The 18,318-nt window shown below is 43.6% G+C and overlaps 1 protein-coding gene across 1 annotated transcript in view; it reads left to right on the forward strand.

Moving 5' to 3' along the window:
- Nucleotides 1-15,513: 15,513 nt before the first annotated feature.
- XPO4 (exportin 4) overlaps nt 15,514-18,318 on the forward strand; it is an 85,636-nt gene continuing 82,831 nt past the window's right edge. The window contains exon 1 of the mRNA XM_060234812.1: nt 15,514-15,635. Coding sequence (XP_060090795.1) covers nt 15,558-15,635 — 78 coding nt within the window. The 5' untranslated portion in view covers nt 15,514-15,557. The remainder of the gene's footprint in view (nt 15,636-18,318) is intronic.

Below are 18,318 nucleotides of genomic sequence, written 5' to 3' on the forward strand. Positions count from 1 at the left end.
GTACCCAGCTTGCTGGGGGGAAAGTGGAGGTGACTGGGGAAGGCAATGGCAATCCACCCCCCAAAAAAGTCTGCTGTGAAAACATTGTGAAAGTGACATCACCCCAGAGTCAGAAACAACTGGTGCTTGCACAGAGGACTACCTTTACCTTTAGTATTACTATAAGAATAACTAAAGGTGCTCTCTCTCTTTTGCTCATCTACACCACTACCCCTCTTTGCCTTGCTGCTGCATTTTGAACCAGTCAAAGCTCCTGAACAGTTTGCAAAGGCAGCTCCATGTACAAGATGTGCTAGTAGTCATCCAACCCGGACATCGTCAAGGACAATTGGAGCCAGATTAGCCTCTCAATGGAGGCATGAAAACGCTTCTCTTTGAGAACAGGATTAGACACATTGTGAAGATAAATCTATCAATAGCCATTAGCTCAACAGAGTTTCTGTGTGCAGAGCCAACATTCAGCCAGGTCATGATTGGGAGTGTCTTGAGGAACCCAGCTAGCTGAGCTGCCCTTAGAAACAGAATGCTGGGCCACAGCAAATTTCAGTGTGATTCAACAAGGCAATTTTTATGTTCTCATCTTGTCTGCATACAGGAATAATCATCCTCATTCCTTTCACTGAAGACTGTTAATTTGCATTTAAATATGCATGAGCAGATCAGGTTCCACCATTGAAGTGAATAGGAACACCATCATGGTTGCGGAGGAGGGGAGAAGGCTGAGTGGGCCTCCATCAAAGGATTGCACAACCAGAATAAAATGTTGGATCAGGTGCCTGATTGAAATCTGAAGCACATTTTCCTGTAAACCTTGCTGGAATCAATGTGACTTGAAAAGCAGAATTGTAGCCTATGATTTTACAAATCTAGACATTTAGAATAAATACCTGAGAAACACAGAAACTAACATTTGAGCAACCAAAGAAATAGGTTCTGTAGACACACTCCAATATTTACATACCAATCCAATGGATATCACTTATTTGAATGCACAACAATTAATTAATTAAAGTATTAAGTAATGGAAGGGAAAAGATGTGCTTTTAATTGTACAATGAACTCTGGCCAATAGAATACCTTTTGGAACACTGAGGAAAGGCAGTAATTCACTTTGTTATCACCACTACAATTGAATTGATGCTTATCAAGTTAGTTGGGAATTGGGATGCATCTGCTTCTAAGTCCCATTAATTGAGACTTGAAATAGCACAACAATTTCAGTCTATGCTATTGGTGGTCCCCCCCACCCTTGGACAGATTGAATGCTGCTGGTAATTTATCATCTGCTGGTTGGCATGAACCAGAGTCTTTAATTAAAAGCTGAGAAGATTTTATATTTAGAACAGCAGCAGAATTCACATAGATAAAATTGTCTATCAATTTACAGGAAAGCTGACAGAGAAATGGAGTTGGGAGGACAGGGCATTGAATGGATGCCAAAAAGTAAACCGACAATGATCTCTGATCTATTTCTTATGTGAAGTGTTAAAATTCTCTCAAACCTCTTGCCCACCATCAATGTTAGTCCTTCATGACTATATTCTGTGTTTACTCTTTACTGTATATTTCCCTTTTCCATCATCAATATGTAGTTTGATTTTGTTATGACGGTTGTCATAGAACCGTGAGAGCCAGTTTGGTATAGTGGTTAAGAGCAGTGGCCTGTAATCTGGAGAACTGGATTTGATTCCCCACTCCTTCACATGCTGGGTGACCTTGGCTCAATCACAGTTCTCTCAGACCTGTTCTCTCAAGAAGAGTTTATAAAGAGCTCTCTCAGCCCCACCTACCTCACAGGGCATCTGTTGTGGGGAGAGGAGATTATAAACCACTCTGAGACTTCAAGTGAATAGCAGGGTATAATCCAACTCCTCCCCTTTTTGTTGGCACAAGCAATGTCCAGTCAATATTAATTGCATAACTCCCCTTTATTAGGAAGTCATGCCCCAACAAGTTTCTTTAGCAACCATACAAGGGAAGCAGCAATTATGAGGGTGTATTTTGAAATTAATTTAGCAAAATCTAGACCTAATCCTCCACATTTATTATAATACTACTAATCTGATTGCTAAAATAATGATATTCTGTAATCTGAACTGACTTGTTTTGGTACCTCACTGCCTGCTTCCCATGAGGTAAAAGAAGAGGGAGCAGGAAGAGGTGGGAAGAAAGAGTGATTTCACCAATAATCTGATAGAGGAGACTTCTACCTATTATTTTCTTTGCTCTGGGTCTTAGCAAATGCTTTGCTTGGTGGCATGCTCTGAATGCAGGTGCTTTGGACTAGCTGGCGATGAGGGGTAGATAGAGGTTACATTCCATCCTCCTTTGAATAATCCTCCATTGGATAATGAGATAAATATTGTTCTAGTACAGTCTGAAAGGTAGGCAGACAAGCAGATTGCTGCACAGCAGATTATGGAGGGAGAAAAAATGTTTCCCCGTTCCAACAAAAGACATAATTGAGTGATAGTCTGATACAGGCCTCAGTTACTATAACATTTCCCAAAATAACTAGCAGGGGGACATGGTTACCAAATCCTGGTTAGGAAATTCCCAAAGATTGCGGGGTGAAGCATGGGAGAGAGCAGAGTTTGGGCAATGTTCAACAGCAATGTGATACCCTAGAGGCCACCTTCCAAAGCTGCCATTTTCTCTCAGGGCACTAATCTCTAGTCTGGAGAGCACCAGCCCCCACCTGGACTGGAGGTAGGGTTGCCAAGTCCAATTCAAGAAATATCTGGGGACTTTGGGGGTGGAGCCAGGAGACTTCAGGGGTGGAGCCAGGAGACATTAGGGGTGGAGCCAAGATCAAGGCTGTGACAAGCATAATTGAACTCCAAAGGGAGTTCTGGCCATCACATTTAAAGGGACGGCACATCTTTTCAATGCCTTCCTTCCGTCGGAAATAATGAAGGATAGGGGCACCTTCTTTTAGGGCTCATAGAATTGGACCCCCTGGTCCAATCCTTTTGAAACTTGGGGGGTATTTTGGGGAGAGGCACTAGATGCTATACTGAAAATTTGGTGCATCTACCCCAAAAAACAGGCCCCCCCTCAGAGCCCCAGATACCCGCGGATCAATTCTCCGTGATTTTCTATGGGAATAAATCTCCCAGCAGACATTTCCCTCCCCTCCCCCCGCTTTCTGACGACCCGGAAGCGGGGGGAGGGCCTCCAGACCGGGGGATCCCCTGCCCCCACCTGGGGATTGGCAACCCTAACTGGAGGCTGGCAGCCTTACAGGGGAAGCAGAGGCCAGAATAGGCCACAAGCTAGGATTAGGCTCAGAAAGTTCTCTCCATACCATCAATCTGATGGTATGTGGTGGGGACGATACATGCTGAACTCCAGAGCAACAGGCAGAAACAGTCTGTGAGAGTCTTCCAAAGTGGACCCCCATAGGTCTCCCAAGGGGCTAGATTGGTGCCATGACAAAAGGCTGGAAAAACAAGAAAGAAACCCTGGTCATAGTTGCTAATGCTGCCAGTCACCCACAGAAATGTGCAAAGGATTGCTAGTCTTGGGTGCCCTGCAAGCATTGGACTGCACCCTCTGATGCCGTCATGAGAGTAGAGAACACTAAATATGCAATGAACGAGATGACAACTCTCTAAAAAAGGTCAGTGCAAATACAATTCCCAAGATCTGTCTTTTTTTTTTTTGTAAAAGCAGCCAGGCAATTTCTCTGGTATAAATTGGTCCCACGTCTCACCTCTTGCCCCTGGAGAAAGAGAGAGAGAAATATAACATACTCTTTACATGTGGAAAAAACAGAGTGTTTGGGTTAGTAGGCCTAAACCCTCCAAGTCTCTCTTCTCACTCTGGTGTATGTTCCAAAATAACTGACCCTTGTCTGCCGCCATGTCACAACCTGGACTTCCTTGGTAGAGGAGGAAGGAGGAGGAGAAGGAGAAAATTATGATATTGGATTTATATCCCAGTCTATACTCTGAATCTCAGCGTCTCAGAGCGGTCACAATCTCCTTTTCCTCCACCCCCTTTCCCCACAACAGGCACCCTGTGAGGCAGGTGGGGCTGAGAGAGCTCTTACAGCAGGTGCCCTTTCAAGGACAGTTCTGTGAGAGCTATGGCTGACCCAAAGCCATTCCAGCAGTTGCAAATGGAGGAGAGGGGAATCAATTCCGGTTCTCCTAGATAAGAGTCCGCGCACTTAACCACTACACCAAACTGGCTCTCAAATGCTAAATGCTAGCCAAGGCCGACTCTGTTTAGCTTCCAAGATCTGATGAGACTGGTCTAGCCTGGGCTATTCAGGTCATAAGAAAAAGACACCTGCTGGGTCAGACCAGTGATTCATCTGTCTAGCAGCATCTCACACAGTGTCCAACCAGTTACTCTGGGATGCCAAGAAAGTGGACATAGAGGCCGAAGCCTTCCTCCTAAGCACTGGTATTCAGAGGTCTGCTGCCTCAGTACAGGGAAGCTCCATTTACTGACCAGCAGCAGTAGCTGTTGATGGATCTCTCCTCTATTAATCTAATTCCCTCTCAAGGCCATCTGTTTTTGTGGCCATCCACAGGTAGGGAATTCCACAATTTCATCACTCATTGAGTAAAGAGGTATTGCCATTTGTATATCCTGAGTCTATTGTCCATCAGTTGTCCTGGGTGCCCCTGAGTTCTAGTATGGGATTGGGGGGGGGGGGTGAGAGAAAGCTCTCTAGACACTTTCTCCATCCATGCAAAAAATTTATAAAGCTCTGTCATGGCCCCCTTTCACTTAATCACCTTTTTCAAAGCCTTTTGTCATAGGAAAGGTGCTCTGACCCTTCAGTCCGGGCATGGAGCAGGGGTCACTGGGGATGTATGTGTGTGGGAGCGGTATTTGTGAATTTCTTGCATTGTGCAGGGGGTTGGACTAGATGATCCAGGAAGACACTTCCAGGTATATGTTTATATGTTTAATTTTGATTGCTCTCTTCTGCACTTTTTCCAGCTCTGCAGTATATTTTTATGGCAACAGTATGTCAAGTGAGGCCATACCATATACCTATACCATGACATTACAATATAAACCATTTGTTTTCCTTCCCTTTCCTAATAATCTCAAACATGGAGTTTGCCTTTTTTGTTTTTAACCACCCCTGTCTTTTCATCAAGCTACCCTCTTCAATGCTGATCATTTCCCCTCTTAGCCAGCTCAGACCTCATCAGCATATATTTAAAGTCAGGATTTTTTGATTCCAGTCTGCATCACATTATGACATTTACAAACAATGAATTTCAATTGTCACATTGATACCCACTCATTCAGTTTAGAAGGACCCTTCTGGAGCTCTTCATAATCCATCTTGGTTTTCACCATCCTAAATAATTTGGTATCATCCACAAACTAGGCTACTCCACTGCTCACCCCCCAGTTCCAAATTATTAATGAACAAATTAAATTAAATTAAATAGCACCAGTCCTGATACTTGTGCTCGTGGGACCACACTGCTCACTTTTCTCCATTGCAGGCACTGACCTTTTCTTCCTACTCTCTGCCTCCTAGATAAAATCTTCCTAGATAAAATTATCATTCCTGTGAATTGAGTGCCCTAAAATCACTCTTGCATCATGGGCATTTCTTAATCCAGGTTTGTATAGCTAGTAACCTGAATAAATGAATTAAACTGCTCCAGCTGGGTTGCCAGACTTGAGAGTTCTGCTTCTGCAATCTGCAGAGTTCAAAAACAGAAGCCACAGTTGGTGAGCTGCACTTAATCTCGTGGAGTTAAATGTTTTAGGAGGCTTGACTTTTCCTGACTGCCCTTGAGGCAAGGTCACTGAAGAATGAAGAATGGTGTTCTACTGCATAGTTTGGCTATTGTATAAGTCAGATCCCATAGAATGAAATGTGGGGGGGACAGGGGACTGTGTTCTGTGAAGTTCAGATGTTTTGCATGAAATTCAACAGTACAAGGAAGATGACTATTCATGTTTGAGTGTGTGTGTGATTATGAACAAGGAAGCAGTTCAACAGAAACTTGATTATGGTTGAAAAGAGCCATCTAGTGGCAAAGAAAGCCCTGTGGCGCAAATAAGATGATCTCACAGTTACCTTAAGTGCTTTAAGGAAATATTCCTCTGACTCCTTCCCTTTTTTCCCTTTTCCTTTCTTGCTTCTTCCCCTTGTATCATCTTTCTTAATTTTTATGCCTATATTTGAAAAATGTCAATAAAAAGGGGTTTTTTAAAGAGAGTTTCACTGATACTGTGGACTACCAATAAGACAAATAGATCAAATCAAGCTTGAATGTTTCTTACAAGCTAGAATGATTAAACTGAGGCAGTCATACTTTGGTCACATTATGAGAAGACAGCAGTAACTAGAAAAGTCAATCATGCTAGAAAAAAATGATGGCAGCATGAAAAAAGGAAGACTCAACATGAGATGGAGTGACTCAGCAAAGGAAGCCATGGCCCTCAGTTTGCAAGACCTGAGCAAGGCTCTTAATGAAAGGACATTTGGGGGTCATTAATTCATAGGTCACACACACACACATACACCCCGCCCCTTTCTTTTAATTGACAATAAATATGGGGAAGAATGACAAGCTATTCATCCACGATTGTAAAATTTAACAATGATGCAGCCTGTTTCCTGTAAACATTTAATTCATCATCCTTGATTGTGACAGTTTGATTTCTGCTATCAGCAGGGAACCTGCCAATCTCTCTTGAAATGCTTTGATGCAATGTCAGCCATCATACATGCCAAGGATCCCAAAATAGGTCAGCAAATGTGTGTGTGGCTCATGACACAGCAGTGCATAAATCCTTACAATGTTATGGTTACTGTCATAAAATGACCTGCCCTTGGTGGTTAGCAATTGCACAATTCATACTTAGCACAAGATACTCTTAAGGTTTTGCATTCCCGTTTCCTTTTGTTCTCATCCTGTTACCTTGATTCCTTCTCCATGTTGCATCAATTCACATATAACTGTACAAACAGCCTTCCAACAGTGCAATCCTAAGAATTTTTCTGGGAGTAGGATTTACTGAACCGAATGGAATACAATACTGAGGTGGTCTGCTTGGGATTGGCTCTCTCGTTTGTGCCTAATCAGAGGCTCTAAACCAAAAAGGGCCCTTTGTGCCAAAAGGACATAGGAAGAGTCCAGCTGGTGCCTATCAAGGACCATCAATTTCTACCATCTTAATTCCAAGAATTGGCCAGCTAGATGCTTCAATAGGAATACCCCTTGCACTCCCAGCAAATGGTATTCCCAAACATGTTTTTTAATAGAGAGACTCCACTGAGTTCTTATAGCTAAGAGATGTTGATAGACTTGTGTTCTGAGTTTGTCTAATCCACTCTTAAAAGCCATAGCTATCATCACATCTTCTGACAGCAAACTCTGGACAGTTAGTTATGCGATAACCTAAGTTCTTCCTTTTTTTTTTTATCTGTCATGACTTTATAAGTTCTACTGCACTATCTACCATGACTATCTACCAGCTCCATCAACAGATATGTGGGGTTAGCATTTTTGCCCAATGTGCATCAGTTCATACTTGCATACACTTGCATGAACTTCACTTGCCTTTTTTTTAGGGGGTGCTATTCACTGAGTTTGGAGAAAGTCTTTTGAACCTCTTCACAATTTGCCCAAGTGTTGTTCATCATCCTGAATAATTTGATATAACATGGTTTCCTGGCTGCCCCCACCCCTTTTCAGCTTGAGGGGGGCAGGGGAGTGACCAGCAAAAGAAATTACACTTGGCACTTTCTTCTTTCACTGCTTGCTACTCACTTGGCCACTGCCCCCTTTTCCTGTTAGAAATGAAGATGTCTTGCAGCAGAGTGCCTGAGATGGAAATAGCACAACTACCATCTGTTTCAGGCAAACAGATGCAGGAAGGGTGTCCCATCCCTTAACATGAAGAGAGGAAAGGAGAGGCAGTAGTTACATTGGCCAGACAGTGGTTGTAGTATATGCTTGCACTGGATTTGCTGATACTAAAGTCACATGTACATTAGAGGGTTCAAAACAGGTTCACAGAATTACAAGTCTGTTTTGTAACTATGTACACCCTGCTTTTATAACATAACAATTGAGAAACACTTTGCATACAGACCATGCATTGTTCTGTTCCATCTTTCCCTTCCTATACAAAACATGTATTTCAGATGACAATAACTTAGCAATTCATATCTCTTTTGGCCATCTTCCTTGTTTGTGTTTGCTACAATAACTTAGCAATTCATCTCTCTTTTGGCCATCTTCCTTGTTTATCAGAATGCTTATAGACAGCCTTTCTCCTCATTGATACAGTCAACAGACCTTTAATGGTTTTGTTTGTTTTGCTGTCAATGGTTTAATGGTTTTGTTGTTTGTTTTGCTGACATAAGGTGACCTTGCAGGGTTTTCAAGGCAAGAGAAGGTCAGAGTTGGTTTGCCATTGCCTGCCTGTGCATAGCAACCCTGGTATTCCTTGGCAGTCTCCCATCCAAATACTAACGAGGGCTGACCCTGTTTAGCTTCTGAGATCTGAAAAGATTGGAACACAGCAGGTATGTACATTCTCGCAATATTCTCTAGTTGTTAAATTATAATTTTAATCTAGTGACTGGGACAAAAAAATTAAATCCAGCCTAAAAATAAATAAAATGGTTGTGGGGTGATCATTAATTTTTACCAGTGTGGATATCTCCAAAAAGTTAAGCACGGTCTGAGAGGAAGACTAGATATACAATGCATACTGAAAGGAAAACACTGTCCAATGTTGTTCAAAGATCTCAGGCCTGCTGTAACTAGGTCTTTATACAGGAAGCCCATGAGATAACTTGTTAAATCAGAGCACATCCTTATGTTTCCCTTTATCATGAAAAAGATATAAGATATATTTATATTCACAAAATAGAAGGATAATAGCATTAAAGAATTTCATGAGGATAGGTCCATCAGCGGCTACTCTCCATGGTGAATGAGGGGAGCCTCCATATTCAAACACAGAATCCACTCGTAAGAGGCAACATCATGAGAGGGCCTTGACCTCTATGCCTGTTTATCAGCCCTTCTGGGCAACTGGTTGGCCACTGTGTGAAACACAACTCTGGATTAGGTGGACCATTTGTCTGATCCAGCAGGGCTCTTCTTGTGCTATTAGGCATTTCCATTTTGGATTTAGAGGTTAACTCTTTTATTTATCTCTCATATCTTATGCTTAAGCTCCCCTCAAAGAGCTCAGGGCAAAGTACATAGGGTCCCATTACAACCGTGCTTGAAGAATTAGGCTTTTATCCTTACAACTGTGCTTGAATCAGACTTCAATGGTATGCAGCTAACAACATGGCTGAGTGGAGCTTTAGCCCACCCTTTTACAGTTCAAGATTCTGCCAATTACAACATACTGGTGTTTGGAATCAGTCATCCAAGTGGCACAAAGTGATTTGTAATTAAAATTAATTTTTGTATATAATTTTGTTCTATTTAAAAGCCTATAACCTGTACAGGCATATTTGCATCCAGCACCACTGCTGAACACATGACTAAGTTTTATTATGTAAAATATGAACACATGACTAAGCTTTTGTCCATCTGTTTGTCAAAGATCAAAGCCCAAGTCTAGTGCTGATTTGAAATTTTATAATATAATCCAGTTGAGGGCTTTTTTGTAGAAAAAGCCCAGCAGGAACTCATTTGCACATTAGGCCACACACCCCTGACATCACCATTGTTTCACACAGCGCTCTTTTGTAGAAAAAGGCCAGCAGGAACTCATTTGCATGTTAGACCACACCCCGTGATGCCAAGCCAGTTCCTGTGTGTTTCTGCTAAAAAAAAAGCCTTGATCCAGTTCCATCAATGTCAGTATTAAAACTCTCATTGATTAGTAAATAATACAAATGAAGATAAAATTTCATCATGTCATGAAACAAGGTTTGAGATTTAGAGTAAATGTCAGAAATTTTCACGGGCTTCCAAAAATCTTGATAATTACCAGGTATCACAAGCATTTAGTAACAGAATTTTTTAAAAATGTGTTTTGCTCTGACAGTCTGTTGCTAAAATAAGATCATAATGTAGCCTGAACAAAAACTGAAGGAAGATCAAGACAAGAAATTCATACAGACACAGACCATTAATTAATCAAGGATTTGTCTGATGGCACAAAACAAGGATGTTCTTTGTACATATTAAACCGTTTTTTTCAGGGAGCCTGTAAATGGCATTCAACCAAATGTAATGCATAAAGGACACTTCTCATACAGGAATAAAGGATACAGTATGCATGGGTGACATTCGATATTACTTGACATATCCAAATGATTTATTAGTATTTTATGCTTTATGCTCTAACTGTGTAAACTGTTTTGTGTTCTGCCTTTCTATCCATATATTTTAAGCCTTCTAAAGGAGTCTTCTTATGTCTAAAGGAGCAACTGTACTAATGTAATCTCTTGTTTTGCCTTTCTAACTGTATTTGAAGCCTTCCGTGCAAAGGAGAAACTTGGAGTCTAATAAACTGATAACTGTTTTTTTTTACACATGGAGTCTAAGAAAGTTTATCTACGAGGTCTTAAAACTTATTAGTGAGTATGTATTAGCCTTCTGATAACTGCAGGTTGTTTTAGTTCCTGCAGGGTTTTGATTTTGGTGTTTTATATTGTTGGGAGTACAGTAGAAATCCCCTGACACTACCTATGAGGGAGGTTAAGCTGAGGGTCTGAGTGGCCCACAGACAAATCGTGAGCTTCATGGCTAAGTGTGGATTTGAATTCTGGCCTCCCCAGTCTTAGACCAAGAAACTACACTCCTCATTATCCAGTCAGTATCCAGTCAGTATCTCAGAATCCACAATAAATACTGGCTTCTAAGATATCCTGGTGTGAAAATATGGGACAATTTTTTAGTGGAAGTAAGGTCTAGGACAGCAGAATTATCTCACATTCCATAGCTTTATCCCCTGCATGCCACATACAGATACACGGGGAGGGGGGGAATGGTTAAAGAGAGAAATAGTCACATCTCTCCCAATTCTTTTCCTCTAAAGCTGCAACTCTCAGGATACCAAATCACTTTAACTTCCAGTATATTGTCTGTTTTGATGCTTCAGAGGTTGAAAGTAAGGGCTTAAAGCAAAACTTCCAAAGATCCAAAAAAAATAAAAAAAGGCAGTGGAAGGGTACTTCTGTGCGACGTTAGAAGTCCCAGAGAAACAAAAGCAGAGTTGGCAGCCTCTGTGCAAACGGAGAGGATGAGACCGCACAATTTTGGCAGGCAGAGCACAAAACAATTTTAAAGAAAACAAGGCCCAGGAATTCAGAATGAGTCCAGGATGAGAATCTATGGATTTCCTGAGTTAAGGGAGGGGGAGCTTCCTAGAAAGATGATAGACTGTATCAAGGTAGAATGGCCCACAGACTGTCAGGGTGGAGTCTCTCCCCATGCCTGGAGCAGGCAGGTGAGGAGACATTCAGGCCAGGTCAGCAAAAGGTAATCAGCTCTCCTGATAGAAATTACATTTTGCACTCAGGAAGACTTGCTGATGAAATTACCTTGATTGGCCAAGGTGGCTGCCTGGCTTTGCAAGCCTCTGTGGAAATGCAGATGTTCCATCTGGGAATTGGTTTCCCCCTGAAGGTTTTGGCTACTCATTAGCATAGCCTGAGGAAAGCCTTGATCTCACCTTCCCCCAAGAGAAGAAGTGAGCAGTGACTCATGAAAACTCATACCAGGCCACATTTTTAAGATGCTACTGGGCTCTTGCTCTTTTCTATTTCTCCAGAGCAAGGCTTTGCTAAGCTCCTAGCATGGCTCCTAAGGCAAATTTAGCCAGGATGGAATCAGGACAGACAGCACATATCCACAGAGGAAGGCTGTCCTTGGTAACACTCCCCAACACCCACAGCTAAATATAAAATGGAGATGGGACCAGACCAGAGGGGTTTTTTTAGCAGGAACAGAGTTCTGGCTAGCTTGGCATGGGTTTGTATGTGAGCACATGTATGTGGCATGATATGCAAATGAGTTCATGCTGGGTTTTATTGCAGAAACAATGTGTGAAGCAATGGTGACATTGGGGTGTGGCCTAATATGCAAATAAGTTCCTGCTGGGCCTTTTCTTTTAAAAAAGCCCTAGATGGGGCCATTTCTTTCTCTAAGCTGGGCCGCCAGGACAGTTATAATGCAAGCATTAGTATCCCATCTGTGAAGACAAAGAGTAATTCTCTCGATCCATTACTTACATCACATAGTTTAGCCTGCAGTAGAACAGCTAGATACCAGTCCAGTAAAATCTTAGAGATTAACAAAATTTTGGGGATACCCAAAATCAGGTACCTGGGAAGGGAGTTTTGACTCGCAAAAATGTATACCAAATAGGGTTGCCAGGCCTATGTTGGAAAATACCTGGAGACTTTGGGGGCAGAGAGGAGAGACCTCAGCATGGTACAATGCCACAAAGTCCACCCTTCAAAGCAGCCATTTTCTTCAGGGGAGTTGATCTCTGCTAGCTGGAGCTCAGTTGTAAAAGAGAGAGATCTCCAAGCCCCACCTGGAGGCTGGCAACTAATGGACTCTAGCTGTACTTACATCAGAGTTTGTGTTGTAGGCATAAGAACATAAGAGAAGCCAGGTTGGATCAGGCCAATGACCCATCCAGTCCAACACTCTGTGTCACACAGTGACCAAAAACCCCAGGTGCCATCAGGAGGTCCATCAGTGGGGTCAGACGTCAGAAAATACATTTTTCAGTTCAACCACTGAGGCCTCCTGATCGTTAGGTGGATTGATCTTTCCATTCCCACTTCCATGCTCTCTCTCTTTCCCTCTTGTTTCTTCACAGACATTATTTCCTCCCCTTCTTATCTTTACAAAAGCAAACAAATTAAACCAGCTCTCTTGTGCCTCCTAAGAACTTGTTAAGTTGCTCACAAACTGGACTGACTGAACCGGAGAACCTGACAGCCTGAGCAGCTTCATGATAGAGGGGGAGGGGTTTTCCCCTGCTGGGAAATCCCAGAGGGACATTGCTCCTGCCAGGAAGTATCTGGAAACTTGAGTCCCACCCCTGCTTAGCTTCTGAGATCTGAGGAGATTGGGCTAACAGCCTGAGCCATCCAGGTCAGACTAAGAAGAGGCACAGGGCAGCAATTTGAGTAAAACTATGAACTCCTATAACCAGGGTTATAAGCCAGGATTTCATATTTGGTGGGGCCCACAGCAGGATTTGTTCATTGGGGGGCAGGGCCGTAGCCAGGATTTTACAAGTCTGGGGGCTTTTAAAAAGTGAGGAGTGAAGAAAGGCCTGTACCTTGCGTGCTAGCGGGGGCAGGGGGCGAGGTTTCTTTCCACCTCCCTCTCTCCCACCCTGGCACTTTGCAGCCAAGAGCTCCATCTGTCCCTCCTTCCCAGCTCATTCCACATGGCTTCCTCTGCCTTCCTGAGCCCTGTTCAACTGTCTCTGGCTGCCACTGATAATGCTTTGCCAGGTCAGCCATGGTAAAAAGAAAGTGAAAAAAAGCAGACTGTACTTAGGAAGCCCCCCTGGAAGTCAGGAGGCCCAGCTTGGAAGTCAGGGGGCAGCGCTCCCGCAGGCCCCTTGTGGCTACAGGCCTGTTGGGGGAGGGCCAAAGGGCCACCCGGTTTGATGACCCTGGGCTTTTAACACTGTAAGCTGCCTTGAGTTCCACAAGCTAATCCTCCTTCACCTGGGCAGTCACAGCAGCTCTGCTCCCCCCACCCCTTTCTTATATGCCCCTTTCTCAGAGAGACAGAGACCTCTTGATTCTCCCCCAACCCCCACCTTTGCTCTGCACCCTGTGTAAGGGGATGGGAGAGAAAAAAAGTGAAAAGACCAGCAGCAACACTACTACTTGTTCAGAGTGATGGTGAGCAAAGCGGACAGATTGGGACTCCTCCGATGGAGGGGCCATACAGTTGGAAGGTGGGGGTTGAAAGGATGGTCCTGGCCGCTCCCAGCCCCCCCTGTAGCTACGGGCCTGCCTATTACCCTGTCACCATTCTCTGATTCAGTGGGATGATGATGGATGCTAATTATGAGAAATTACATTGATAAGAACACTGAGCAGTTAAGGCTGCCATTTGAAGCATATGTACTAAATAGAAAGTGACAAACTTCCAATTATGTATTTTGGGCATCACCTTTAAATACTACAGGACAGTATCACACAGATTAAAGTTAGTTATAATTCGTAGCCTAGACCTGCCTGTCCCGCATTGGTCTTGTCAGCTACCAGCGAGCCTGCAGCAGACGTGGACTATTGCACCCTTCTTAAATCTTCGTTCGCGAAGCCAAGCCGAGAGAGAGAGACTTCTTTTGCTTTCATATTTCCCTCTAATTACTATTAGGAACACAGTATAGTTAGAGAACTAATTTTAATTCACTCTGTATGTTTAAGTTTCCCTGTACAGTGATAAATTACATTTGTGATACATATGCTTAACCTTTTATGGCTCTCTTGTCTCAGAAACCATAACATCCTATGGACAATGGGGAAGCGCAGTTAAACTATAAAATATGTTGACCTTCAAACTTATCTCCAGGACTGTAGACTAGTAGAGTCTGCTTACACTGCTTACTTAGCAATTTACCTATGATGGCAATAGCAAATATTTAGGTTCTTTGTTTTTTGCCTGCATTCTTACTAACAAGTGAATTCTATTATCCAAAATTTTTTATACAGTAAAATGTATTAAAATTTTAAGGCTGGCAGTTTATTAAAAACTCACTTTGCACAGGAGTTTTAAAAGCCATAGACTGGGATCCAAAGGACCACACTCAGCCAGGTTTCAACTTGAGTTTCTTCAACTGCAGTCCCTCCAGCCATCAATATTTTTTTGATAAGCAGCTGGTGATGTTGCATGAGAAGCTCTGCTGTTCAAACGACGTGTAGCTCTTTCGGTTCCTGGTTATTATATTAATGGAAATCTGTACGGTTAAGTCAGACACATTCCAAGAGCTATGAACCCAATGAAATGTTGCAATCTGGGGTGAAATTAATCTAGAAGTTTTAAAAGACTCTCATAAATGCCACTTTTACAGTCAGCGTGTGCGAAATGGGAGACAACGCACTACACGAAGCCCTTTTCTTCCTAAGATTCAAACTGTCTAAGACTGTCTTTAGAATCCCTTCACAGATTTCGATCGAGGGGTAAAACAGTGATCAGTATTGAAGGGACACCGAAGTCAGCGCCTGGAACGCTGTTTTACAGTGCAATCTTATGCGGAGTTACTCCAGTCTAAACCCACTGAAATGAATGGGCTCAGCTTGGAGTAACTCTCTTTAAGATTAGGCGCCTTTTCCCAGCATTGCACAGAGGCACTCCTCATGCATAGGAAGAAGCGCTGCCCTTGGTAGCCTCCTCCGGCCCGCCAGCTGCAGAAGGACCGCGGCCAGCAGCTCCCCTTCGCTGCTCTCCTCGCCGGCGGGGCGCGTCTCCCCCGCAGAGGCGCTGCCAGCCGAGCTGCCCCAGCGGCTCCCCCCGCTCGCTCCTTCCTCGGCCCGCCGCGGCCTGCGATTGGCTGAGCTGCTGCCTCGTCCCAGAATGCACCGCATGGCGCGTCATTGAAGAGAGACCATGATGGCGGCGGCCGCGGCGGCGGGGGGAGCCCCCGAGGTGATCGCCCAGCTGGAGAACGCGGCCAAAGTGCTGATGGTGAGAGCGCCTCGCCCAGGGAAGGACGGTGGGCGAGAGGGGCGGCCGAGGGGGCGAGACTGGAGTGGAGCTCCTGCTCAACCCCGGGAGAGAGCGAGGGATCCCCGTGCAGCAGCAGCCCCCTGGCTCCGGGGAACGCTCCCTTCAGATGCCCCTCATTCCATTGCACGCTCTCGGGAAGTATCCTCGGGTAACCTCGCAAGGGCTCCCTAGCTTTTCTTTCCCATGCGATGCCCTAGAAACTTGCAGCTGCCTCCCGCATCCGTCCTCTCTGCTCCGGCTGAGGCTGCTCTCCCAGACACTCTTGGCTTGGATAAGAGTCCCATTGAGCTCGGAGGGGCTTGCTTCCCAGTAAATAAGTGCTAGGCTCGGCTGGCCGCCTCTGCCTCTCTTCGTCGCTAGGATTACCAACCTCCAGGCGGGGCCTGGATTTCTCCTGGAATTAAAACTGATCTCCACACTACACAGATCAGTTTCCCTGGAGGAAATTGCAGCTTTGGAGGATGGGCTCTGTGGAATAACATCTTTCCCCAAACTCCACTTTTCCCAGACACTGCCCCAGATTCCCAAGGTGGAGTTGGCAGCAGTAGCACTCCGTTCAGCAAGCTCCTTGCTGCCTTCCCTACAGATCTAGGAGTATCATACCCCATTCACCTCCGTTATAACCTCTCCCCGAATGCTTGGCTTCATTCCCGCACCCACGTGTTCTAGTCCTTCATTGCAACTGAAGCCCATTTAGCATCTCTTTTGCTGTCTGATTAATTACTTTATTGACACTGGTAGAAAGTATTTTTCTGACTGGTGTTTGTTGCCTCCAGACCACTTTGTTTGTCTTGCCATTTATGTTTCTGTGTGTGTTAGAGACCCTGAACTGCCTGTTTGGCCAGCTTTCCTCCCCTCTTACCAATTGATGGATATGAGGAAAACCTAAGAATAGCAAAGCTTTTTCACATAGCAGCATTTTCCATACATGTGGAAATGACCATGAATTTATACAATCCTTTTTAGTAGGAAGTATTTTATTTAACTTTATATATAAAGGTTATCTGTTGTGTTCTTTCTATATGTACTCAAAATAACTTACTATGCTGTAATAGAATGCTAAAATCGTACTCTTCAGAACAAATTTAAGCACTCTATAAACACTCCTCTAAATTATTATTATTATTATTATAAATAAATAAAATATTATTAAATCCACTGAAGTAAGTGGCCTTAGAAAGGTGTAACTCTGCTTAAGATCTCATTGTAAAGCTGTGGAGTTGACTATAGCTCTGAATGTGCAAGCACTGCTTACAGCTTTTATGCCATAGCAATAGTTTTTTTTCCTACAGAAAATCCAAATGACTTTGCAAGTGATGCTCACAGTCTGCTGTTTCACTGTAAGTAGCAGACAGTGCCCTGACCTGGATGGCCTGGGCTAGCCTGGTCTTTTCAGATCTCAGAAGCCAAGGAGGGTTGGCTCTGGCCTAGTATTTGGATGGGAGACCTCCAAGGAAGGCCAGGGTTGCTATGCAGAGGCAGGCAATGGCAAACCACCTCTGAACATCCCTTGCCTAGAAAACCTCATAGCATCATCATAAGTCAGCTATGACTTGACGGGGAAAAGTACATTGGATGATATGTTAATACTATGCAAACAGAAATATAAAACTATAATTTTTAGCAGTCTGCCTGGTGTATTTACTTTCCTAAGGGTGACTTGCATGGGGTTATTCTATTTTCTCACAAGAGCCTTATGAGGTGAGACTTGTCCAAAGGACAGTCTGCAGACTTCATGGCTGAACTGGGAATTTGAACGCAAACATCCCCATGTCCACTTCTGTACTGTACCGCATTGGCGACTGAGTGATATGTAGAAGCTGTATGCAAGGACTCTTTACTGTACTTAATATTTCTGTTTCAATGATTGTTGCTGAAAGTAACTCATTTGTACTACCACATTGCCTCTCATTTCTTCAGCTGTAGACCTGTGGTTCCCTATTAGAGTGCTGGAAATATTTATACTATGAGGAGGCATTTTTGTGAGGGTGGGTTCTCATACCAGCTGGATATTCAGGAAAACTTTTTTACAGTAAGAATTGTTCAATAGTGGAATCAGCTACCTAGGGAGGTGGTGAGCTCCCCCTCACTGGCAGTCTTTAAGCAGTGGCTGGCCAAACACTTGTCATGGATGCTCTGGGGCAGGCTGATCTTGCATTGAGCAGGGGTTTGGACTGGATGGCCTGTTTGCCCCTTCTAACTCTATGATTCTGTGTTCTGTGGAAAAGGTGATTTAGTGCAAGAGACTAATCTTTACTTCCAGTTCAAGCATATAAATACAATGCTGTTACTGCATAGTTTTCACTTAAAAGTAGATAACTCTTTGTGTATTTTTGTAAGGAGCCAATATGGTGTTGAGCATAAGCATTATGTAGTGGTTTAGAGTGTTGCACTAAGATCTGTTCAACTTGGATTCAGATCCCCACTGCTATTCATGGAAACCTTGGGCCAATCACTCTCTTTCAGTCTAACCTAATAGGGAGGTTGTTGTAAGAGCAAAATAAAGGAGGGAAGAACAATACCATAGGCCGTTTGGGGTTCCTGTTGGGGAGAAAAGCAGGATATAACAATCTAAACTAACGAAATAAAAATGTATGGCTAGGCTGTTTCTAACCTGCAAATTTTTAGTGGTATGGTTAGC

This window comes from Heteronotia binoei, chromosome 3, assembly GCF_032191835.1.
Source record: "Heteronotia binoei isolate CCM8104 ecotype False Entrance Well chromosome 3, APGP_CSIRO_Hbin_v1, whole genome shotgun sequence".
In the NCBI taxonomy this organism is placed as follows: domain Eukaryota; kingdom Metazoa; phylum Chordata; class Lepidosauria; order Squamata; family Gekkonidae; genus Heteronotia; species Heteronotia binoei.